General features: G+C 50.9%; 1 protein-coding gene across 2 annotated transcripts in view; it reads right to left on the reverse strand.

Annotated features, from left to right (window-relative positions):
* Nucleotides 1–25,513, reverse strand: part of LOC141050657 (uncharacterized) — a 75,628-nt gene that overhangs the window by 25,880 nt on the left and 24,235 nt on the right. For both annotated transcript variants that reach the window (XM_073547247.1, XM_073547248.1), the window contains exons 5-7: nt 7,465–7,569; nt 6,976–7,329; nt 5,529–5,840 (exon numbers count right to left, since the gene is read on the reverse strand). In XM_073547247.1, the coding sequence (XP_073403348.1) occupies nt 5,529–5,840; nt 6,976–7,329; nt 7,465–7,569 (771 nt within the window). The remainder of the gene's footprint in view (nt 1–5,528; nt 5,841–6,975; nt 7,330–7,464; nt 7,570–25,513) is intronic.

Raw genomic sequence — 25,513 nt, forward strand, 5'->3', positions numbered from 1 at the left:
GGACTCACCCGCACTGTGGGGACCCCTGGGGACCAGAATAGCCAGAAAGTATAGGTGCACGGGACCTTAGTGGTGGAGTTTAGCAAGCCGACACGGGACCTACGGTCATGTGACTGCAATGGGGGCGGGGCTTAGTGTCCTGCTTTCACAGAAGACAGCAAACTCAGAGTCAGGCAAAACGGAGGTCGTTCACAGTACGGACAGCGATGTACGGAAGGGGTAAACAGACGGGAGGTCAGACAAAGCCAAAGGTCATACACAAGAGGGCGACGCGGTACCAAGGGGACGAGCAGAGAGAAGTCGGGTCACAAGCAGAGAGTCATACATGAGAGGTAGCGCAGTACAAGAGGCACAGGCAGAACTCGTAACAGGGACAGAACCGAATGAAAACCAAACAAGCAAGCAAGATATCAGGCACAAGGCACACGTACGCACAAGGTCAACTAACTCAGCCGAGGGCAGGAGTATAACTGACACTGGATCTAGGTCCAGTGAGCATTAAATAGCCGCCCTCTGCCAGGGAGAGGCGGAATAATTAACCCCCAATCAGACCAGGACGGGCCAAAGCGAAACCCCGTCCTGGATCATGACACATACCCTATGAGGGGGGCAGCATTATACCCTATGAGGAGGCTACATTATATTCTATGGTGGACCAATTTATATTCTATGAGGGGGGATACATTATATTCTAAGAGGGGGCTGCATTATACTAGATGAGGGCTGCATTATACTCTATGGAGAGCTACATTATATTCTATGAGGGGGCTATATTATATTCTATGAGGGGGCTGCATTATATTCTATGAGGAGGCTACATTATATTTTATAGTGGACAACTTATATTCTATGAGGGGAGCTACATTATATTCTAAGAGGGTGCTGCATTATACTATATGAGGGCTGCATTATATTTTGGGGAGGGCTGCATTATTTTCTATGAGGGGGCTGCATTATATTCTATGAAGGGGCTGCACTATATTCTATGAGGGGTCTACAATATATTCTATGAGGGGGCTGCTTTATATTTTATGAGGGGGTCTACATTATATTCTGTGAGGGGGCTACGTTATATTCTATGAGGGGGCTGTTTTATATTCTATGAGGGGGGCTGCCCCAACTCCTGCTACATAATTAAGACATGTACTACCTTATACCCGGATATTAGCGTGATTTACCACACAATTGGTGGTCTTGTATTTATTTCTATGTAGCTACATAGTGGGCCCCAAGAATGATTTTCTCTGGTGGGCCCAAGGTGCTCCAGTTTGACGCAGACCCCATATATCTCTCCTCTCACCTGAGTCTCTGATAGACAGCTCCAATATTCTTATATAACCCCCATATATTTCTCCTCTCACCTGAGTCTCTGATAGACGGCTCCAGGATTCTTATATAACCCCATATATCTCTCCTCTCACCTGAGTCTCTGATAGACGGCTCCAGGATTTTTATATAACCCCATATATCTCTTCTCTCACCTGAGTCTCTGATAGATGGCTCCAGGATTCTTATATAACCCCATATATCTCTCCTCTCATGTGAGTCTCTGATAGACAGCTCCAATATTCTTATATAACCCCCATATATCTCTCCTCTCACCTGAGTCTCTGATAGATGCTCCAGGATTCTTATATAACCCCATATATCTCTCCTCTCACCTGAGTCTCTGATAGACGGCTCCAGGATTCTTATATAACCCCATATATCTTTCCTCTCACCTGAGTCTCTGATAGACGGCTCCAGGATTCTTATATAACCCTCATGTATCTCTCCTCTCACCTGAGTCTCTGATAGACGGCTCCAGGATTCTTATATAACCCCATATATCTCTCCTCTCACCTGAGTCTCTGATAGATGGCTCTGAGATTCTTATACAACCCCAAACAGGGTCGGACTGGCCCACCAGAGAATTCTCTGGTGGGCCCTGGCACCTGCTGGCATGCAGGGCCAGCAGTTGGCTAGGGCCTCGTTGCTCCAGGGGGCCCCAGCCAGTGGCGTGTCGCTAATAGCGGCACTCCACGTAGCTGCTATGGGGGCCCCATGCCAGCGGAGCAGCAGCGGGTGACAGAAGGCAGAAGCCCATTCCCGCTGCTAAAGAGAAATGAATATTCACTGCTCCCCACGCTCAGATGGGCGTGGAGAGGGGTGAATATCATTTCACTTTAATAGCAGTCTCCGGTCAGTGACAGTGCATACTATCTGGGCGGGGAGACCAGGGCCCCCCCCCGCCCCCAGCCCACGTGGCCGCTATGCGGCAGTAAGTCAGGGCTGCTCTCCGTGCGCGCCGCCCTCAATTGTAATGGAAGAGAGAGCGTCTGATGACGCTCCCTCTCCCATCAGTCCCCTCTGCTTCTGACACACAGCCGGTGCGCGATGACGTCACTTCATCGCACACCCACTGTGTGTCTGGCAGACGGCAGCGCAGCTCCTGACACCAAAGCAGAGCCGCCGCCGGAATCAGCGTGGGAGCGAGGAGATGTGAGTATTGTGTTTTGTTTTTTTATATCTCTATCTATATCTATCTATCTATCTATCTATCTCTCTCTCTCTATCTATCTATCTATCTATCTATACCTATCTATCCATCTATCTATATATCATATTTCTATCTATCTCTATTATCTATATCTAGCTATCTGTCTATATATATATATATATATATACCGTACCCTATGGGGGCAGCATTATAGCCTGTGGGGGGCAGCATTATACCCTATGGGGGGCAGCATCATACTATCAGGATCCTGACAGCGCCGGCGTACAGCCTCCGCTGAGCAGGGACTCACCCGCACTGTAGGGACCCCTGGGGACCAGAATAGCCACAAAGTATAGGTGCACGGGACCTTAGTGGTGAAGTTTAGCAAGCCGGCACGGGACCTACGGTCATGTGACTGCAATGGGGGCGGGGCTTAGTGTCCTGCTTTCACAGAAGACAGCAAACTCAGAGTCAGGCAAAACGGAGGTCGTTCACAGTACGGACAGCGATGTACGGAAGGGGTAAACAGACGGGAGGTCAGACAAAGCCAAAGGTCATACACAAGAGGGCGACGCGGTACCAAGGGGACGAGCAGAGAGAAGTCGGGTCACAAGCAGAGAGTCATACATGAGAGGTAGAGCAGTACAAGAGGGACAGGCAGAACCCGTAACAGGGACAGAACCGAATGAAAACCAAACAAGCAAGCAAGATATCAGGCACAAGGCACACGTACGCACAAGGTCAACTAACTCAGCCAAGGGCAGGAGTATAACTGACACTGGATCTAGGTCCAGTGAGCATTAAATAGCCGCCCTCTGCCAGGGAGAGGCGGAATAATTAACCCCCAATCAGACCAGGACGGGCCAAAGCGAAACCCCGTCCTGGATCATGACACATACCCTATGAGGGGGGCAGCATTATACCCTATGAGGAGGCTACATTATATTCTATGGTGGACCAATTTATATTCTATGAGGGGGGATACATTATATTCTAAGAGGGGGCTGCATTATACTAGATGAGGGCTGCATTATACTCTATGGAGAGCTACATTATATTCTATGAGGGGGCTATATTATATTCTATGAGGGGGCTGCATTATATTCTATGAAGAGGCTACATTATATTTTATAGTGGACAACTTATATTCTATGAGGGGAGCTACATTATATTCTAAGAGGGTGCTGCATTATACTATATGAGGGCTGCATTATATTTTGGGGAGGGCTGCATTATTTTCTATGAGGGGGCTGCATTATATTCTATGAAGGGGCTGCACTATATTCTATGAGGGGTCTACATTATATTCTATGAGGGGGCTGCTTTATATTTTATGAGGGGGTCTACATTATATTCTGTGAGGGGGCTACGTTATATTCTATGAGGGGGCTGTTTTATATTCTATGAGGGGGGCTGCCCCAACTCCTGCTACATAATTAAGACATGTACTACCTTATACCCGGATATTAGCGTGATTTACCACACAATTGGTGGTCTTGTATTTATTTCTATGTAGCTACATAGTGGGCCCCAAGAATGATTTTCTCTGGTGGGCCCAAGGTGCTCCAGTTTGACGCAGACCCCATATATCTCTCCTCTCACCTGAGTCTCTGATAGACAGCTCCAATATTCTTATATAACCCCCATATATTTCTCCTCTCACCTGAGTCTCTGATAGACGGCTCCAGGATTCTTATATAACCCCATATATCTCACCTCTCACCTGAGTCTCTGATAGACGGCTCCAGGATTCTTATATAACCCCATATATCTCTTCTCTCACCTGAGTCTCTGATAGACGGCTCCAGGATTTTTATATAACCCCATATATCTCTTCTCTCACCTGAGTCTCTGATAGATGGCTCCAGGATTCTTATATAACCCCATATATCTCTCCTCTCACCTGAGTCTCTGATAGACAGCTCCAATATTCTTATATAACCCCCATATATTTCTCCTCTCACCTGAGTCTCTGATAGACGGCTCCAGGATTCTTATATAACCCCATATATCTCTCCTCTCACCTGAGTCTCTGATAGACGGCGCCGAGATTCTTATATAACCCCATATATCTCTCCTCTCACCTGAGTCTCTGATAGACGGCTCCAGGATTCTTATATAACCCCATATATCTCTCCTCTCACCTGAGTCTCTGATAGACGGCTCCAGGATTCTTATATAACCCCATATATCTCTCCTCTCACCCGAGTCTCTGATAGACGGCGCCGAGATTCTTATATAACCCCATATATCTCTCCTCTCACCTGAGTCTCTGATAGACGGCTCCAGGATTCTTATATAACCCCCATATATCTCTCCTCTCACCTGAGTCTCTGATAGACGGCTCCAGGATTCTTATATAACCCCATATATCTCTCCTCTCACCTGAGTCTCTGATAGATGGCTCCAATATTCTTATATAACCCCATATATCTCTCCTCTCACCTGAGTCTCTGATAGACGGCTCCAGGATTCTTATATAACCCCATATATCTCTCCTCTCACCTGAGTCTCTGATAGACGGCTCCAGGATTCTTATATAACCCCATATATCTCTCCTCTCACCCGAGTCTCTGATAGACGGCGCCGAGATTCTTATATAACCCCATATATCTCTCCTCTCACCTGAGTCTCTGATAGACGGCTCCAGGATTCTTATATAACCCCCATATATCTCTCCTCTCACCTGAGTCTCTGATAGACGGCTCCAGGATTCTTATATAACCCCATATATCTCTCCTCTCACCTGAGTCTCTGATAGATGGCTCCAATATTCTTATATAACCCCATATATCTCTCCTCTCACCTGCGTCTCTGATAGTCGGCTCCAAGATTCTTAGATAATCCCCATATATCTCTCCTCTCACCTGAGTCTCTGATAGACGGCTCCAGGATTCTTATATAACCCCCATATATCTCTCCTCTCACCTGAGTCTCTGATAGACAGCTCCAGGATTCTTATATAACCCCATATATCTCTCCTCTCACCTGAGTCTCTGATAGACGGCTCCAGGATTCTTATATAACCCTCATATATCTCTCCTCTCACCTGAGTCTCTGATATACAGCTCACTGGATTCTGGTTTCTCCATAGAATCATGTTCCCAGGTCACTCGCACTCTGAATCCTGGATCCTTGTGTTGATCCTCAGGAATATTGATCTCACTGGAGACATTGTAGGATCTGTCAGGATTCTCTGATATGGAGTCAGTGGATGATACGACTTCTACTTTTCCTTTCTCTCCACACGTCCAGATAATCTTGATGCTTTTAGGATAAAATTTCTCCAACTTGAGTAAATACTTCATCTCCCCGCAGTCAGACAGACTTCTCGATACTTTCTGTGACATCTTGGGCTTTACTGAAATGTGATGCAATAAGCAGATATGATGTGAGTTATAGTAATTACTGGAAGCAGAACGTATTACAGACGCAGCTATTGGAGAACATTCAGACATTTATAAAGTCTTCTGTGCAGTACAGTTGGTTTTATATCAAACTTATTACATCACATGTTGTTCTTGTCCCTGTCTTTGATGAGGGCTCAGGAATTGATCCTGCATCTTTCACAGCAGATAATGGCTGCGTAATACCTCCATCATCTGCCTCTAACAGCCATAGGTGGAGCCAAGTACATCTTGTTGCCCCTCCCACGTGAAACGCCAGTCAATCTCTGACAGCGGTATTTACTGATGTGCCGATGGGTTGCTATCACAGCCTGGGACCTACTGAAGACCCCATGCCTGTCATTATGGTATGATGTTAAAGTCTAGCCTGTGCTTCATAGGAGACCATGATTCTTACTAAAGACTGCAAAACTGTAAAAATTAAAAAAGATTTTAAAATATGAAAAAAAAAATGTTTGAATCATCTCCCATTTCTCCCATTAAAAATAGAATAAAAAAGCATACACATATTTGGTATTACTGTGAGCATAAAAGTCCAGTCTATCAAAACATAAATTAACCCAATGAATGTTGTGAAGGAAAAAAAGAATTGAAACAGAATGAGAATTGCAATTTTTCGGTCGTCTCAAAATCTCAAACAAGTCTAAAATGTGGTATCTTCCTTAAAATGGTATCATTAAATTGTTAACTCGCAAAATACAAGCCCTCGCACAGCTCCATCGCCCAAAAAATGAAAATGTTATGGATGTTGGAAAATGGCAACACAACAAAAAGTGTTTGGTTTTTTAATTTTTTTCACCATTTAAATAAAAGTATCTAGAACAAAAACTTAGCAAATTTGGTATCCCTGAAAACGCACTGACCTGAGGAATCATAGTCCCAGGAGGTAATTTTTGCAGCACAGTGAACATCACAAAAATAACACCCAAAAAAACAATTGTGGAATTGAGGCTGCAATTTGAATTTGGAGTTTATTTTCTCGTTTTTCAGTAAATAGAATGCTAAGATGAAAGGCGCCATCAAAAGTCAACTACTCCCACAAAAAAAGCATACAGCAATAAATAATGTAATATAAAAGTCATATCTCACCATAAATCGTCTCACAGGGAAACGTCCTCTCGCCCTTGCGTTTACCAGAGACCCCTCTACAGATGAAGGTCACGTCTTTATGTCTCTCCATATGGGGTATGAAGCTCAGTGATGATGAATGCTGACGTCCCACCACTTGTGATTTGATCACATAGGACGTATCCAGTAAACTCTCCTCTTCTTCTTCTGAACGTTCTCTCATCTGAGACGTCTGGATCTCCTGCTCCTGTCCAGCTCTTCTTATCAGCCAGGTCACACACAGGTCCTCGGGGGCGTTATCCACTGTGCAGTGCAGCACGGCCTCCTCTCCATCAATCAGCTTAGGAGGACCCACAATGTCTCCTACTGTGAGCGCTGCTGTCAGAAGAGCATAAAATGATGAAACTTTACATTTTACAGCAAAATAACATAAATCATCAGTCCGGATTTATATTTTAAAGGGCTTGGACATGGACTTATCTGAACGTTCTCCTAATGTCACTACATTACCTTTTCTCCTCCGTTTTAGTCTCCACCACAGAACACCAGTGATGATAATTATCAGTGTAACCACAGGAATAAAACAGCCAACGATGATCCCGGCCGAGCTTCTGTCTGCAGAAATGAAAGAAGAAACAGAACTGTAGGGAGAAAGATTCCACAGAGTCACCATCACCTGATCCTGAATTGTGGCCGCTCTCATCTCTTTACAGATCTGTCTTTTTAGGTTTAAGAGGAGAAATAGATGACACCTAACAAGGAATTTCTACTGTAGACCCCACTTTAGCTGAGGATCTTTCTGACCTGGTGATGTTACAAGGCAGATTAATTACAGAAATACCTGAACCTATAGACGCTACAAAAGTAAGGTAACCTGCCTTGTATATAATGAGGGGGACTCGTTAGAGAACCGTGGCACCTTCATACAGCTGACTGGCGTGAGTGCAGGGAGTCAGATAAGCAAATGTAAAATGCCAGGGGACCCCTATAATAATAATAATATTACCTTCATATGTGGTGCTAGCAGGTACGCAGGATGCAGTGACGAGTCGCAAGACAATTTGGTGCTTACTAAGATAACGTTTATACGGCCAGAGGGGTCTTTCCTCAGTCCCGGCCTGTTCACCAGAAAAGGGGGTAACACAGGTTGCCCTCGCAGGGGCTCTACACAAGCAAACACACAACGATAGAACACGACTACTTCCGGCAGTTGCCGGTCACTATAAGGCCGTGGTATGGCCGACTACAGGTCCGTATTATATAGCCACTTAGCTGTCCAGACGTCCCACGCCGGTCGGGATGGTGGTCCTTCGGCGTAGTAGTTGCTGGGCCCAGTTGCTGAGGCGTTGACAAAAGCTTCGCGCGTTCCGGCGCGCTGATGACACGGGGGCCCCTCAGGCCTCGGCGGAGTCCTTGGCTGGATAAGCCGCAGCCCCCGGACTGGGGCAAGCGGCGGCGGTGAGGGGTGGCGAATGGCAGGCCACTTGCGCAGCTAACGGCTGCGAAGGGGAGTTCGTGACCAGCAGAGGACCGACCCCTGCTGTGGACCGGGGTGGGTCAGTGGCCGCCAACAGCACTGTACCAGCTGTGGCCACTGGTGGGAGCGGGGCAGCTGCGGCGGGCTGGAGCGTGGAGGCAGCGGCCGCGGGTGACCGCGGGTAGGCTGCAGCCGCTGGCTGAAGTGTGGAGGCGGCAGCAGCCACGGGCTGGAGCGGGGCGACAGGTCTCGGCTGCTCGTCTTGGTGCCGTCCCCCTGAAGTCCTCGGTAAGCGTCTTGTCTCGCCCTGGTAATCTACACTTACTGACAGTCGCTCCCACCGTCTCCAGCTGCCTAGTGTAGGTCTGCTGACTCATTGTCCCGGGAATTCCCCTCCTGGGTTCCTATCTCTAAGTTGCTGTTGAGTCCTGAACTACTCCCCCTGCCATCTTGTGGTTATTTCTAGGTACTGCACTCTCTTGTCTATCTTTCCCAGCTATCACCCTTCTGTCCTTGACAATCTCCATCCCTAGTGCACCAACCACCGACCCGGACACTCAACGGTTACCCTCTCTCCCACACTCCCCCACCCTGTATGCTCGCCAGTCCTCGGGCGAGGGCTTTCGTAGACCCGAGCTAGTCTTTGGAGATGACAGTTCTTGTCGCCACACGAACTGGTCTTGTTGGTAACGTTCAGGGGGTTTGCCAGCTGTTGACCGCTCGGAGCGTCTAATTTCGGTCGGGGTGGTGCTTTCTGTGGTGGTGGATGGTGGTGGATTGGTCGATTCTGGCAGGCTGACAGGATCTGCTGTAATGTCACTACTTGGAGGGCCTGCGGATGTGGCTGGGAAGTCTTCTTCGTCGTCCAGGTCCCAGACTGCTGGCGGGGGGTCGGGGGCCTGAGTGATCAGCTTGGGTCGCATGGGATCAGTGGACGCACAGGTGCGCAACATATTTCGGTGCACAGTACGAGTGAGAGGTGTACCGTCTCTTTCCGATTGTATTTCGTACACAGGCCCGTCGGGGCTTATCCGGCGCAACACTTTGTACGTGGTCTCCTCCCACCATGATTCTAATTTGTTTTGGGGGCACTGATCTAGTACGAGTACCCGATCTCCAGCTTGGAAGTCAATTGGTGGGGGCAGTGCTGCCCCCCGGTGTTCTAGATCCTGGAGCTTTGTATGGACGATTCGGTGGAGGGTCTGCAGCCGGTGCCGGTGGTTTCGGACCCACGAGGATACTCCGGTCCAGGGTAGAGGTTCCTCCGGGTTTAACTCCACTTCTGTGATTTCTTTGCCTTCCCGTCCAAACAGCAATGAGTAGGGGGTGTAACCAGTCACTCGGTGCACCCGGTTATTATATACCCACACCAGCTCAGGGACATATTCAGGCCAGCGGGCCTTGCGGTCGCTCTCCAGGGTGCGCAGCATTTGGATTAGCGTTCGATTGAATCGTTCGCAGGCTCCGTTTCCCTGTGGGTGCTATGGCGTAGTCCGTGATTTATCAATGTCGTAAAGATGACGTAGTTCTTCCATGACTCTTCCTAGAAAGCACGCCCCTTGGTCTGAATGTATTCGTTGTGAACAACCGTACACTTGAATAAAGTTCTTGCAAATTGCATAGGCGGCTGACTCTGCTGTTTGGTCTCGAGTGGGGGTCACTACGGCAAACTTGGTGAAGCGGTCCACCATAACAAGGCAATGTTCATACCCCTGATAGGCAGGACCTATGGTTAGATAGTCCACAGTAAGAAGCTCCAGAGGGGCTGATGTTACAATAGTTTGCACCGGGGCCCGCTGTGCGGGGGTTTAGAGAGCTCGCACGGGCGGCAGGTTCAACAAACTTCCTCTACCGCAGCGTGTAATCGTGGGTGGTACACCATCTGCTGCAGCCATTGTAAAGTCTTTTGTGCACCAAAATGAGCCCCCTTCTCATGGGCTTCCCAGGCCAGTTGGTCGAGATGGGCCCCGGGGACGATCACCTGCCATATTGTAGCTGACATGGTTCGCGACAAGGCTTTTCGATATAAGAGTCCCTTTTTGATGGTTAGCTTTTCCCAATGGCGTAACATTAGCAACATATCTTGGGTTAAAGTCTGCCTTTGTGAGCCCGTGGGCAATTTGCCGGTGGCCACCCATCGGTGCAGGATTCCAATTTCTGTATCCTCCTGTTGCTGCTGGATCCAGTTGTCACGGGGCTGTTCCAGCATCCCTCCTAGGGGTCCTGGATGAGGCACTTCTTGCGTGCGGACTGCCGGTGCGGTGGTGGGGAGGGCGAACGGCGTCTCATCTGCTTCCAACTCGTCGTCTCGACTTCTCCCTGGGATAGTGTGTCAGATTCTGGAGAGCGCGTCGGCGTGCACGTTTTCAGCTCCCCGTTTGTAAATGATCTTATAATTGAATTTGGCCATCCGAGCTACCCACCGTTGCTCGAGGGCCCCCAGTTTGGCATTTTCCAGATGAGCTAGCGGGTTGTTATCGGTCCACACTACCACCTCGGAGCCCGCCAGGTACTCTGCGAACCGCTCCGTCATTGCCCACACTATCGCAAGGAGCTCGAGCTTAAAGGAGCTGTAATTGTCCAGGTTGCGTTCTGAGTCGTGCAGCGACTGGCTACCGTAGGCGATCACTTTCTCGCGGCCATTCTGCACCTGTGACAACACAGCTCCTAGTCCCTGGAGGCTCCCGTCGGTATATAGGATGAACGGCAGCAAAAAATCCGCATATGCCAATACTGGGGTGTCCGAGAGAGCAGCCTTGAGATCTTGAAATGCTTCCTCTTGCGGTTGCTGCCACTGGATCTTTCGTCCATTCGCCCCAGCGGGAGCCCCCTTCAACAGGTCTTGCAGGGCTCAAGCTCGGCGTGTAAAGTTCTTCACGAACCGACGGTAGTAGCCGGCCAACCCCAAGAAGGTCCGCACGTCCTTCACCGTCTCGGGGGTGGGCCACCCCTGGATGGCAGCAACCTTTCCCAGAGAGGGTCGGACACCCTCCGCCGAGAAGGTGTGCCCGAGGTACTCGATCTGGGTGTGGAACAGGTGGCACTTCTGGGGCTTCACCTTTAACCCGTACTTTTGCAGCTGGCCGAGCACCTGTCCCAACCGCTTCAGGTGGTCCTCAAACGTGGCGGAATAGATGATAATATCGTCTAGGTAGATCAACGTGGCTTCAAAGTTGAGGTCTCCTAGACACCGCTCCATCAGCCGCTGGAAAGTTCTGGGGGCGTTGGCCAGCCCAAACGACATCCGATTGAACTCGAACAGTCCCATGGGAAGGATGAACGCCGTCTTGGCCCTATCTTCTTCCGACATCGGCACCTGCCAGTACCCACTGGCCAGGTCAAGGGTTGAAAAGTACGTTGCGTTCCCCAGAGCGGACAGAGACTCTTCGATGCGGGGCAGTGGATACGAATCCTTGATGGTGCAGGCGTTTAACTTCCGGTAGTCCACGTAAAAACGCAGCTTGCCATCTTTCTTCCGAACCAGGACTATAGGGTCCGCCCAGGGGCTTTGGCTCTCTCGTATGACCCCCTTCCGGAGCATTTGGGCTAATAGAGTCTTTACTTCCTGATATAGCTGTGGTGGTATTTGCCGATACCGCTCCCGGATGGGGGCCGCTCCTGCCGTGGGGATCCCGTGCGTGATGGCTGTGGTACATCCGAAGTCGTCCTCGTGGCCGGCAAAGACGCTGTAAAATTGCCCAAGAAGTGTCTCTACTTGGAGAAGCTGGGCCGGCGCCAGGCCGGAGAGTTCGGCCCGCATTCTTTCCAGGATGACCCAACCTTTTTCTTGGGCTGAGGGTGTGGCAGCTTGTTGGATCCGCACCGCTACTGTCCAGGGGTCTTCGGGTTGCGCCCTCAGCTGGACAGCAGGGTCCGGCAGCATCTCCTCCAATGTCCTCACCAGCTTGGCCATTTCGGCCCAGGGCTTCAGGGTGACATCTTGATCTTCCAGGTTGACACAACGTACCAAGACAGTGCCTTCCTGCACGGTGGCCAGGGAGCGAGCCACCAGGATGCCAGGGTGTAGGCGCTCCGAGTAACATGGCTCTACCGGCACCTCCACGCCCTCCAGTGGTTTCAGAGTGCGGATCGGCAGAGCCACCACTGTCTGCCCCGGAGGGAGCGAAAGCGGAGGTGCCGCCGGTGCGATGACCTTGCCCAGCGCCTCACCCTCCTGACACTCCTGGAGCACTCGCTCCTCCCGCACCAACCGCTGGAAGACCTGCCCCTGGGCCATGCGAGAACCCCACTGACTTAGGGTCTCCTGCGTGGAATCGTTGAGGAGCAGATTGCCGAACTCCCGCAGTACGTTCATGCCCAAGATGACCGGATGACGGTCGTTAGTCTCTCCTTGGGTCAGGACCACTCCCCGGCGGCCGAGGGGTTTACCACATAAGGTCATTTGCAGCCACACCACTCCAGCGACAGGTACCGGCAGTTGGTGTGCGGCCACTAGTCGTATCATGGGCCCCCACTGGGGCCTGGCCGCTTCCTGGAAATGCTGCCGGAAGTACGCTGCCGGCATGGTCGTCACCTGCGACCCCATGTCCACCAGGCATCGCACCGCACAACCCTCAACTTCGGTCCATACTATTGGGCACATAGCGACCAGTTCTTTGGGACTTCCACCACCCCTTGTTGCGGCTTCTGGCTCCGAACGGCGTCCCCCATGCCCGGAGCCCTCTAGTTTAATGCCCGCTGAGGTGGGTATTTGCCTCGCCGCGGACACTCCCGGGCGAAGTGACCCAATTCCCCGCACTCATAGCACCGGGGCAGGGAGGCTCGGCCACCCCGGGTATTACGTGACCCCCAGGGCCTGGGATTGTAGCTGGGCCGACCGGGTGCGGGCTCCGTTCTCTTCTTTACTTCGGCCAGCTTGCCCCGGATGCTTTTCAGCTCTTGTCTCATTTCCGCAATCCATTGGGGTTCTTCGACAACACTTACGGAAGACTCAATGCTCCGGACCTTCCCCACAGGAGCCGTCATCCCCTGCTCTTGCTCTCGCACCCGGGCCTGACTCCCCACCTCAGAGAAGGCTAAACGTGGGTTCACTCGGATCTGCTCCTGCAACGCCTGCTTGATTAGCGGGTCCCGGAGTCCAGTCACTAGCAGGTCACGCAGGGTAATGTCGATGGGCCCCACCCCCATTCCGTCCTTCCTTTCTATGGCAGTGTGTAACTCCTGGAGGGTGTTCATATACTGGGTGATGGTCTCCCCCTCCCCCTGCATCCGACTAAACAACCGGGTCCTCAACTCCCCCACGTCTGTTTGGTCCCCGTGGGTCTCTTCCAGAATCTGCAAGACCCTGGTGAAGGTATTAAGATGCCCCGGGGGTCTCAACATTACCAACTTCTGGGCTTCTCCATGCAGCGCCATAAGGGCTACCTCAGCCTCTAAATCAGGGGTCATGGGGTGCATGCGGAAAAGGCCCCGCATCCGTTCTGTCCAGCTCCACAACAGCGCATCGGTGCCAGAAAACCGGGGCAGGTTACTTAGTATGGCCCCCAGAGAGATACTGGAGTGGGGACCCCCATCATCGGCAGCGGCCGCAACCCCACTCTGATCAGGAGCACCGCCGTCTGCGCTCGGAGACTGCATCCTGCCAACTATGCCAAATGTGGTGCTAGCAGGTACGCAGGATGCAGTGACGAGTCGCAAGACAATTTGGTGCTTACTAAGATAACGTTTATACGGCCAAAGGGGACTTTCCTCAGCCCCGGCCTGTTCACCAGAAAAGGGGGTAACACAGGTTGCCCTCGCAGGGGCTCTACACAAGCAAACACACAACGATAGAACACGACTACTTCCGGGAATTGCCGGTCACTATAGGGCCGCGGTATGGCCGACTACGGGTCCGTATTATATAGCCACTTAGCTGTCCAGACGTCCCACACCAGTCGGGATGGTGGTCCTTCGGGCCCAGTAGTTGCTGGGCCCAGTTGCTGAGGCGTTGATGAAAGCTTTGCGCGTTCCGGCGCACTGATGACACGGGGGCCCCGCAGGCCTCGGCGGAGTCCTTGGCTGGATAGGCCGCAGCCCCCAGACTGGGGCAAGCGGCGGCAGTGAGGGGTGGTGAAAGGCAGGCCACCTGCGCAGCTAACGGCTGCGACGGGGAGTTTGCAACCTGCAGAGGACCGACCCCTGCTGTGGACCGGGGCGGGGCAGTGGCCGCCAACAGCACTGTACCAGATGCGGCCACTGGTGGGAGCGGGGCGGCTCCGGCGGGCTGGAGCGTGGAGGTAGCGGCCGCGGGTGACCGCGGGTAGGCTGCAGCCGCTGGCTGAAGTGTGGAGGCAGCAGCGGCCACGGGCTGGAGCGGGGCGACAGGTCTCGGCTGCTCGTCTTGATGCCGTCCCCCTGAAGTCCTCGGTATGCGTCTTGTCTCGCCCTGGTAATCTACACTTGCTGACAGTCGCTCCCACCGTCTCCAGCTGCCTCCGTGTCCGTCTGCTGACTCATTGTCCCGGGAATTCCCCTCCTGGGTTCCTATCTCTAAGTTGCTGTTGAGTCCTGAACTACTCCCCCCTGCCATCTTGTGGTTATTTCTAGGTACTGCACTCTCTTGTCTATCCCAGCTATCACCCTTCGGTCCTAGACAATCTCCATCCCTAGTGCACCAACCGCCGACCCGGACACTCGACGGGGACCCTCTCTCCCACACATACACCAGTCTGAAGTCTTCTTGGAGTGGTACCCGTAGAGAGATATGATGGACTCTACAAGAGAAGTTCTGCTCTCGGTCCTCCTCAGTGGGTGTGATGGTCACGGTGCTGATCACACTGTAGGTTCCGTTTGGGTTTCTCCAGGGATCACCAAGAAAATTGCTATCCTCAAGTTTTTCTCCATCTCTGATCCATTTAATATCAATGTCCGGAGGGAAGAATCCAGTGGCGGAGCAGCGCAGGACACTCTTTGCATTCAGTACAACCTTCTTATCTGTGATTGTCACCTGCGGAGGAGCTGATAACAAGTGAAATGTTTAATATGAAGATGGATATACATTATAAAGTGGGTAAAGTACCGTAACATTTGTCAGTCAAATGAAGAGGGAACTGAGCTAAAATATTCCCTAGTTTTAGGTCCATTCCCTCTTGATGTATCTGACTGGCAGAGATTACATCACTAGGAATCTTAAAGAAAAACTGTCCAGTGCAAAAACACGATTTACCTGCAGATATAGGGTTAATTTGCAGGTAAATAGCAGTAAATCCTGCCTGGCCACCTTACTGAAAGCTGCAGAGCGTAAATTAACTTATTTGCTCCTGGGAGCTGCTGGTTATGAGTCAGAGGTGCAGGCATGAAGTGGCTACCGTCACTATAGTGTGAACGTGGCTGTAATCACTCCTCTGTACATTGATTGACTGCCTGCCCCAAGGCGAATGTTCAGCACATCTGTGTAGAGCGGATCATCAATCATTGTGCTGGAGAGTTGTTACAGACTGATCCGCTCACAGTAAAGTGGGTGATGACTGTTATCACTCCATGTGTAGGGAAGTGGACTGACCCATGGACCTGTCTGAAGAAAAGTGAATGTAAAGATGTGCAGTAAATATACTTGACATGAATTTGTATATACGTGTGGGGAAACAGCTGGAATCAGGAAGAGATGGTGTAGGACCGGGTTTTGGCCACTAGGGGGAGACAAAGAATAGCAGGAAAAGGAGACAATGCAGTACTGAGGTTTGGCCACTAGAGGGAGACAAAAGAAACCAGGGAAAGGACAAAACAGCAGCTAATGCTTAATAAACCGCAGTCATGGTGGGCGGAGTTTTCGAGACTCGGGAGGGGAATTCCCAAGCAGGGGAATAAAAAGAGAGAGTCTGGAGGAGGAATCCAGTCCAGGAGGAGTTCAGCACAGCTCAGCTCAGGAGGATACTGAAGAAGGGCGAGCTCCGGAAGGGACTGGAAGAAGAGACAGTCAGGGGAGGTGGCCCTGACAGGATAGCCACAGGACAGAGGACGCCCGGGGTACCAGATAGACAGACTCGGCCAGGGGAAGCACTGTGGTGGTGGGCCTAAGGCAGCCACAGTGAAAGAACCATGAGGGACGTCGCTTTAGGGAAGAGGGGGAGGTGAAAGGTACCTGGGCCTGTGCGTAGGAGCTGTTGTGGTGCTGTGGTCGTCGAGAGGACGGCCAATAAAGAGGACCTGTTTGAACGCACGTTGGTTTCTGTCTCCAATCTGTTCGTTGCCGAAAGGGACCACCCCCAGTCGGCACACGTACCTACAAGTGGTGTAGTTGGCAGGATCATCACCGCCAATACACCAACGTCAGCGCTGAGACCGCGCCGAAGATTTAAAGGACCTTAGCTGAAACAGGTTGAAGATGGTGCCTGAGTGGAATACAAATTGGGACTGTGATTGGAACTATCGGAAGAGAACCCGAAAGACACTTTGCGCCTCTCCAGCGCTGGTGACTGTCGGGAAGGAGGAAGTTGGCATTAAATTGGACTATCAGGGGCAGCTATGTCGAGCTCACCCCTGGGGACAGCAGTGTATATCAAGTGACAGTCGCCCCTTCCCACTGAATGCTGGAAAATGGGTGGAGAGGCCGGCCCATGCCCCACCCTGGAACGGGAGTGACCCTGGTGAAAAGGCTGGGTGCAGCTGTCTAGCGCCATTGAGCTCCGGGACATCGGACACGATGAGACGCTGCAGCTGCCGAGGCCTTGGACGGATGGAGTGGCAATGGCGGCGGGAGATTGAGGGCCGCCGAGTAACCTGCGCCTGGGAGTCACTGCCGGTGTACTGGACACTCACCCTGGAGGAAGACCGACCTGGGACCCCACTGAAGCTGCCGACGGTTGGACCTGCGGAGCCGGAGGTGATGGTGTGCTCGCAGGCGGCACAGGCCATGCCAGGGCAGCCGCTGGAGGAACCATTGCCGACTCTCCCTACGGAACCATCGGGCCTGGAGGCTAGTCCTGCCGGACAGCGGATGAAGAGCAGCGGGAGCAATGGAGAAGCGATGGAGACCAGCGACACTTCGGACCCTCCGGTCGCACAGATGCACCGATTCCTGGAGGAACTGCGGGACGGCCTGAAGGAAGCCACGGCATCGGGGAAGGTGAGCGTCCCCCCTGCCCAGCCGGCAGCACCGCAGGCAGTCCCCACCCCCACGCCCCATACACAAGCTAAGTCCAAGAGCCCCGACACCGGCTCTCAGCCTCCCCGCTCAGCCTCCCCTCGTCCAGCGTCCCCGGCACCCGATGGATCCGCGGCCCGTGCAGGGCCGACCGATGTCCGCGCCATCAACCCCGAGCTGCTCCAACCTGCAGCACGCCGTCCCACGTCTCTGGTGCAGAGCGGATCCGCGGCCTGCTCACCGAGACCCGCGGACACCTCTGCCGAGCTCCATACCGCGGCTGTGGCCTAGCCATCGAGGCCCGCTGTCGCTCCGGCCCCACTCCAGATCGTGGCTGCGGCCAGGTCGCCAAGCTCCATGGGCAATACCGGGCCCTCTGGATTGCTGGCGTCATTTCGCAGAAGAAGGCCAAGGAGCGGGAGGTCTGGGCGCTGCTGCCTGAGAAGGGGGAGGCAGCAATGTCTGTCCCTCGGAGTACCGGGTTTCACGGTCCTGTTAGGGTCGGCGTGCAGCCACCGTTGAGCAAGAACTCACCCACGCTGCGGAGGGGCCTGGGGTCAGACACGGCCGGACTGCTCAGTCAAACAGGACCTGGAGGAGCTGAAGTCAGTAAGCAGTGAAGGACCTACGGTCATGTGACTGAAAGGGGGTGGGGCTTAGCGTCCTGCTGCCAGAGATGGCAGGACACTAATACAGGAGTACTCAAAGTCAGACAAAACCGGGTCATACACAGAGATAGCAATAAAGTACCAGGGATGAGACAGAACGGAGAGTCAGGGACAGGCAGTGGTCAGAGCCAAACAGACATAGAAGGTACCAAGCAGAATCCAACAAGCAGTATCCAGAGAACAGACCGAGTCATACACAAAGTATCGGGCAAACAAGAACACAGCACAAACACACTCAGGGGTCAACACAACTCTGCCAAGGGCGAAAGTATAACTGACAGGGATGGGAGCGTCCTGAGGTTATAAGAAGCCTTCCCAGACCAAGGGAGAGGCCACAACAATAAGCCCCAGGTGTGCAGGTAAGCCTGCACTGGAATCATAACATTTAACCCCAGAAGTGCCAGTCATCAGCACTGGTTCCAGACATTAACCCCACATGTGCGAGATAAACCCGCACTGAGATCATGACAGTACCCTCCTCTCAACTGGGGGTCTCTGGACCCCCAGGCTTGCCCGGGTACTTAGCATGGAAAGCCCGCACCAGGCGATCCGCATGCATCCACCGGGCCGGCACCCAGGACCTGTCTTCTGGTCCATACCCCTAACAATGAACCAGGTACCGACCGCCGTACCAACATGGAATCTACGATATGACCAATCTCGTACTCCACCTGCCCCTCGACCAAAACCGGAGGAGCAGCGGACTCGGAGTCTCCCCGGACTGCTTCAAAAGATTTCAGTAGAGATTTATGGAAGACGTTAGGGATTTTGAAAGAAGGTGGAAGGCACAGCCTGTACGCCACTGGATTGATTTTTTCCACAATCTTGTAAATGCCAATGAATTTGGGCCCCAACTTGGCTGAAGGAACCTTCAACTTAATGTTACGCGTGGAGAGCCAAACTTTCTCTCCAACCTGAAACGTGGGACCTGGTGTTCGTTTCCTGTCCGCGAAAAACTTACACCTGCCCTGAGACCTAGATATATTCTGCTGGACTTCTGCCCACGTATTCTTTCATTGCTGAACAGAGCCCTCAGCCCCGGGACACCCCGAGTCCAGACGAGAAAACTCACCAAAATGAGGACTGAATCCATAATTGATCAAGAAAGGAGTCATACCCGTGGACTGACTCACCCGACTACTGAAGGCAAATTCAGCCAACAGCAGTGCATCGCACCAGTCATTCTGTCTAGCAGAAGTTAGACACCTGAGGATCTGTTCCAGGGACTGATTAGTGCGTTCCGTCTGACCATTGCTCTCAGGATGGTATGCAGACGAAAAGGACAGAGACATCCCTAATTTTTTGCAGAAAGCACGCCAAAACTTAGCCACAAACTGCACACCACGATCAGACACCACATTCAGGGGTACCCCATGCAACCGGATCACATGCTGCGCAAACAAATTGGATAAAGTCTCAGCTGACGGTAGTGCGGACAGGGGTACAAAATGAGCCTGTTTAGAAAATCTGTCTACCACTACCCATACCACCGTATTACCCTTAGATGGAGGGAGATTGGTAACAAAATCCATGGACAAGTGAGTCCATGGTCTCTCGGGCACTGCCAAGGGCATCAGCTCCCCTGCCGGCTGGCTATGAGAGCTTTTAGAACGAGCGCAGATCCCACAACCAGAAATGAATTTTTTTATGTCAGAACTAAGGGTAGGCCACCAAAAGATCCTAGCCACCGCTAGACGCATGACTGATATACCAGGGTGAGCACTCAGCTTGGATTCATGGAACTCCTGCAAGAGTTTCAGGCAAAGTTGCTCTGGGACAAACAATTAACCCCCCGGCTTGGCTGCCGGAGCCAGCGACTGGGCCCCCTGAATCTCCCATTCCAATTCAGACGAGACCCCTGCTAACACAACCCCAGGGTGAAGAATGGAGGACGGTGGCTCAGGGGGAGACACCGGCTGAAAACTGCGAGATAAGGCGTCAGCCTTGACATTCTTAGACCCTGGCCGAAATGTAATAGTAAACTGAAAACGGGAAAAAAAAGTGACCAACGGGCCTGTCTGGGCATTAGTCTTTTAGCAGATTCAATGTATGACAAATTTTTGTGATTGGTGATCACAGTAACCGGATGACTGGCCCCCTCCAAAAAGTGCCTCCATTCTTCAAACGCCAATTTGACCGCAAGAAGCTCTCTATTGCCAACGTCGTAATTTCTTTCCGCAGCAGAGAACTTCTTGGAAAAGAAAGCACATGGCCTGAGGTTGGTTAGAGTGGCAGGCCCTTGGGACACCACCGCCCCCACCTCGGAGGCGTCCACTTCCTCAACGAATGGTTTGGACGGATCTGGCTGTACTAACACAGGAGCAGACATAAAGCATCTTTTCAGAGTCGCAAACGCCTCTTTTGCGATCAATGACCAATTTCTCATATCCGCACCTTTACATGTAAAATCTGTGAGTGGTTTAACCACCTGTGAAAACCTCCAAATAAATCTGCGGAAATAATTGGCGAACCCCAAGAAGCGCTGAAGACCCTTAAGTTCTCGGGGTTGCACCCAATCCGCAATGGCCTGCACCTTCTTAGGATCCATGCGAAAACCCTCACAGGACACAATCCCAAAAAAGACAAGTCTTGAACAAAATACACACATTTCTCCAATTTGTCATACAGATGATTTTCCCTCAGTCTTTGGAGAACGGTTCGTACATGATTCAGATGAGACTGACTGTCGGGAGAATATATCAAAATATCTTCTAAGTAAATGACAACAAAACGACCAATGAGATCCGAGAATACCACATTGATGAAATTCTGAAATATGGCGGGGGCATTGGTAAGACCAAACGGCATGACTAAATTTTCAAACAGTCCCTCGGTCGTGAGGAACGCGGTTTTCCATTCATCCCCCTCCCGGACCCTTATCAAAATATATGCCCCCCGAAGATCCAGTTTGGAGAACCATTTTGCCCCTGAAAGTTGGTTGCACAAATCGGGAATCAACGGAAGGGGGTACGTATTCCGTACAGTAATCTAATTGAGCTCACGAAAATCGAGGCAGGGACGTAAACCGCGATCTTTTTTCTTTACAAAAAAAACCCTGCCGCCACAAGTGAGACTGAGGGACGTATGTGTCCTTTGCGAAGACTCTCAGCAATGTAATCTTTCATGGCCAAACGTTCAGGGCCAGATAAATTAAACAGATGGGCTTTAGGCAATTTAGCCCCCGGGACTAACTCGGTCGCGCAGTCAAAGGGTCAATGTGGCGGCAACGTTTCGGCCTCGCTTTCAGAGAATACATCTTCGAATTCTTTCAGGTACTCCGGAATACCTTCGAGCTCGACAGATGACACATATACAGATTTAACAGGTTCGACCAGTAGTGCAGATTTATCACATAACATCGAATCATTAAACCTCCATTGAACAATCTCCCCCGTTTTCCAGTTAATAACTGGGTTATGGCATTGTAACCAGGGCATGCCCAACACCAATCCTGCTGGCAGATTGTCCAGAACCAAACAACTTAAGTTTTCCACATGGGTAGCACCCACTCTGAGTGAAAACAAGTCAGACATGAAGAGAATTCCCTCTTTAGTGAGGGGGGAGGAGTCAATGGCCACCACCTTGATCGGAACCTTGAGTCTAACTGTCCCTATCTTACAGCGTGTGACCAATTGAGAGTCAATAAGATTGATGGATGATCCGCAGTCCACGAAGGCTGTAGAGGGAAAAAAACATACATGAGGGTCTGAGTAGTCTCCCCGCTGACTACCCAGACCTAGTCGTTTCCCGCGAATCGGGTCGAGGATGGACAATCAGGAAACTTTTTCCAAGTTCCCGTTTTACCACAGTAGAAGCATAACTGCTTTTCTCTCCGGCGTTGTCTCTCCTTTTCCTTCAGAGAGAGAGCCCCTACGTCCATGGGCACAGAAACAGTCTCTTTTCCACTAGGGAACAATGGAGTTTCCACCTGCATCACCCCCCTGGCCCGCAACCTGCGGTCCATCCAGACGGCCTGGGTCATGACGTCCTCGAGTGAGTTAGGTGGGGGATGTAATGCCAAGGCATCCAGTAGCCGCTCGGACAAGCCTCTGCCAAAGAGTCCTCGGAGTGCGGCGGCCGCGTCCCAAGAGACCTCTGCGGCCCATTGGCGGAAGTCCGTACAAAACCACTCAGCCGAGTGTTTCCCCTGTCAGACACTCATCACCATGTCCTCTGCCAATCGCACTCGGTCCGAGTTCATCATATATGTGCCCAAGGGCCTCAACAATGCATTCACAGACACTCTCTCAGGGGCAGTGGGAGGAAGGGAGAAAGCCCAAGCTTGGGAGGACCCTCTTAATAAAGACAAAATGACCCCTACCTTCTGACTTTCGTCCCCAGAGGAACATGGCCTCAAACTAAAGAAGAGTTTGCACCCCTCCATGAAGATCCTGAACTCCTTTTTGTTCCCAGAAAAGAAGTCAGGCAGTTTAACAGGTGGAATGGAATCATGAGCAATAAATAAAATGTAAGAATTTTTTATTAACCTCAAATGAGATAAAAACAGTATATAGATACAAAAATAACAATAAATACATGTAAAGGGAATCAGCAACATCTATTTACCACATACAGATATTGGTCATGAAGTTAATAATATTTGCTCAAATAAAGGCAGATAACAATAAAGCAGTAAATTTTGAGCGTTTCGCTTCTTGCTTCATCGGGGGGGGCGTGATGTCAGAGTCTGAAATACTGGTTTTTATATGCTGGTAATCTGTCGGGGTAGCGGGAGTGCGGCGCCGATGAAGCAAGAAGCGAAACGCGCGTAGGGGTCCTCCTTCCACTTTGCAGATAGGTTGGTATTATTATCTTGTTATCTCCAGGCATGTATTTATTCATCTTGGCTTATTTATGCCTGCAGTTCTATTTGGTTCCATCTATACTACCTTATTAGCCTTTTTTATCGCTGGTCTTGTGACCTTCACTTGAATATAACTAAACACTTTATGCACTATGCACTTTCCTGTGGGTTGTTACAGATCATTATATTTTAAGGCTGAAAGGTCAGAAATTTACTGCTTTATTGTTATCTGCCTTTATTTGAGCAAATATTATTAACGTCATGACCTATATCTGTATGTGGTAAATAGATGTTGCTGATTCCCTTTACATGTATTTATTGTTATTTTTGTATCTATATACTGTTTTTATCTCATTTGAGGTTAATAAAAAATTCTTACATTTTATTTATTGCTCATGATTCCATTCCTTTTTTGGCTTTTTATGACTTAGATGGTTGAGCTTTAATGATAGCCATTTTTTGGTAGTTTAACAGGTGGTTCTGGAGACACCAAAACAACATCACTCGCCCCAGCTCCCAGAGACCCAGCAGCTAAAGCCCCCCCCGCACTGTCTCAGAAACCTGCTGCTGAGAACGAGAAAGAGCTTGCTGCTCCAGAGATAAACCCTGAAACATCTGACTCAGATTTTGCATCTGTTCAGCCAGAGATTGTATGGGATCCATAGTTCTCAGCAGAGAAAAAAAAAACCCAAAAACTTAAAGGTCAGTTATAATGTCACGGTCCTGTTAGGGTCGGCGTGCAGCTACCGCTGAGCAAGGACTCACCACGCTGCGGAGGGGCCCAGGGTCAGACACGGCCGGACTGTTCAGTCAAACAGGTCCTGGAGGAGCTGAAGTCAGTAAGCAGTGAAGGACCTACGGTCATGTGACTGCAAGGGGGTGGGGCTTAGGGTCCTGCTGCCAGAGATTGGAGGACACTAATACAGGAATGCTCAAAGTCAGACAAAACCGGGTCAAACACAGAGATAACAATAAAGTACCAGGGATGAGACAGAATGGAGAGTCGGGGACAGGCAGTGGTCAGAGCCAAACAGACATAGAAGGTACCAAGCAAAATCCAACAAGCAGTATCCAGAGAACAGACCGAGTCGTACACAAAGTATCGGGCAAACAAGAACACAGCACAAACACACTCAGGGGTCACCACAACTCTGCCAAGAGAGAACGTATAACTGACAGTGATGGGAGCGTTCTGAGGCTATAAGAAGCCTTCCCAGAACCAGGGAGAGGCCACAACAATAAGCCCCAGGTGTGCAGGTAAGCCTGCACTGGAATCATAACATTTAACCCCAGAAGTGCCAGTCATCAGCACTGGTTCCAGACATTAACCCCACATGTGCGAGATAAACCTGCACTGAGATCATGACACCGGGCAGCTTGTGTACATGAATGTTGAGAGGGGCTATGGCTTCATCAGAGAAACGGAGACTGGCCACAAGGTGTACCTGAATGCGGTCTCCATTAAGCATGGGAGGGCCCTGCGGATGGGAGATCAGGTATTCTTTTACAAGGAATACTGTCCCTGCGGCTACTATGCCGTGGCAGTTATTGTGTACCCTGAGGAATGCGGGACCCTATGAAGGGGAGGTGGACTCCTGGGTCTCGGGCACTAAGGACACTCGGAGCCCAGGAACAGTCAAGACATCCCGGGGGCTCCACGGCTGCGGAGTTCCTTGCTGCTGGCGGAACATCGGCCATCAGGAGACAGCCCGGAGTACCGCTGAGATCGGACTACCGGGACTGCTGTGCGCTGTTGCGCAGTATGGGGACTGTTCCACGTCCCCTCGGGGTAAGAGACCCTATCTCCTAACATGGCAGGGATGTGTGGGGGTACTTCCTACAAAGGAAGGGGGTGCACCACTGTTTATAAATGTTGTTGACAAATGTTTGAAATGTTGCATAATGAAGAGTTTAATAATGATGTACAGCTTAATAAGGATGTCTAATGGTTAATCGATGAGTAAGGTTGTAGAAATGGTGCCCGTGATATTAAAAAGCGGAGATAGTGACTAGTTTAAATGTTGTCTATAATAAAATGAAAAAAATGTTCAACAGGTCCTAGGTACTAAATTAGAGGAAAATGCTTGCCATGACAACCACGTAAAGAAGGTGTATAACGATTTGTGGTATGGGACAGAAAATACTTGGTGAACAATACCCCAAATGCAAAAGCATCCAGTAGTGTAAGATACCTGGGGGAGAGCACCCGTTGAAGAGTCCGGGTGGTCCAACCCCAATGAAGGAAAGTCGTCATAGAGGTGCAAGCGCCTGCGAGTAGCTGTCAGCTACTGGGAGCTTAATAGTTCCCAGCCCCGCCCAGCACCCCGTGTTGAGCTAGGAAGCTCTGGGCTCTGCTCAGCAACCGGCCGCGCAGACAAAAGCAAGTGGGGAAGTACCCAAAAAAAAAACATGAAGGTCACGGGATTGTCAGGGACGACAATGGTAAAAGGAAGGGGGTATGTAGGGAAGTGGACTGACCCATGGACCTGTCTGAAGAAGAAAAGTGAATGTAAAGATGTGCAGTA

Source organism: Dendrobates tinctorius, unplaced genomic scaffold (assembly GCF_039654945.1).
Source record: "Dendrobates tinctorius isolate UK_male_01 unplaced genomic scaffold, ASM3965494v1 ptg000152l, whole genome shotgun sequence".
NCBI classification, from domain to species: Eukaryota; Metazoa; Chordata; class Amphibia; order Anura; family Dendrobatidae; genus Dendrobates; species Dendrobates tinctorius.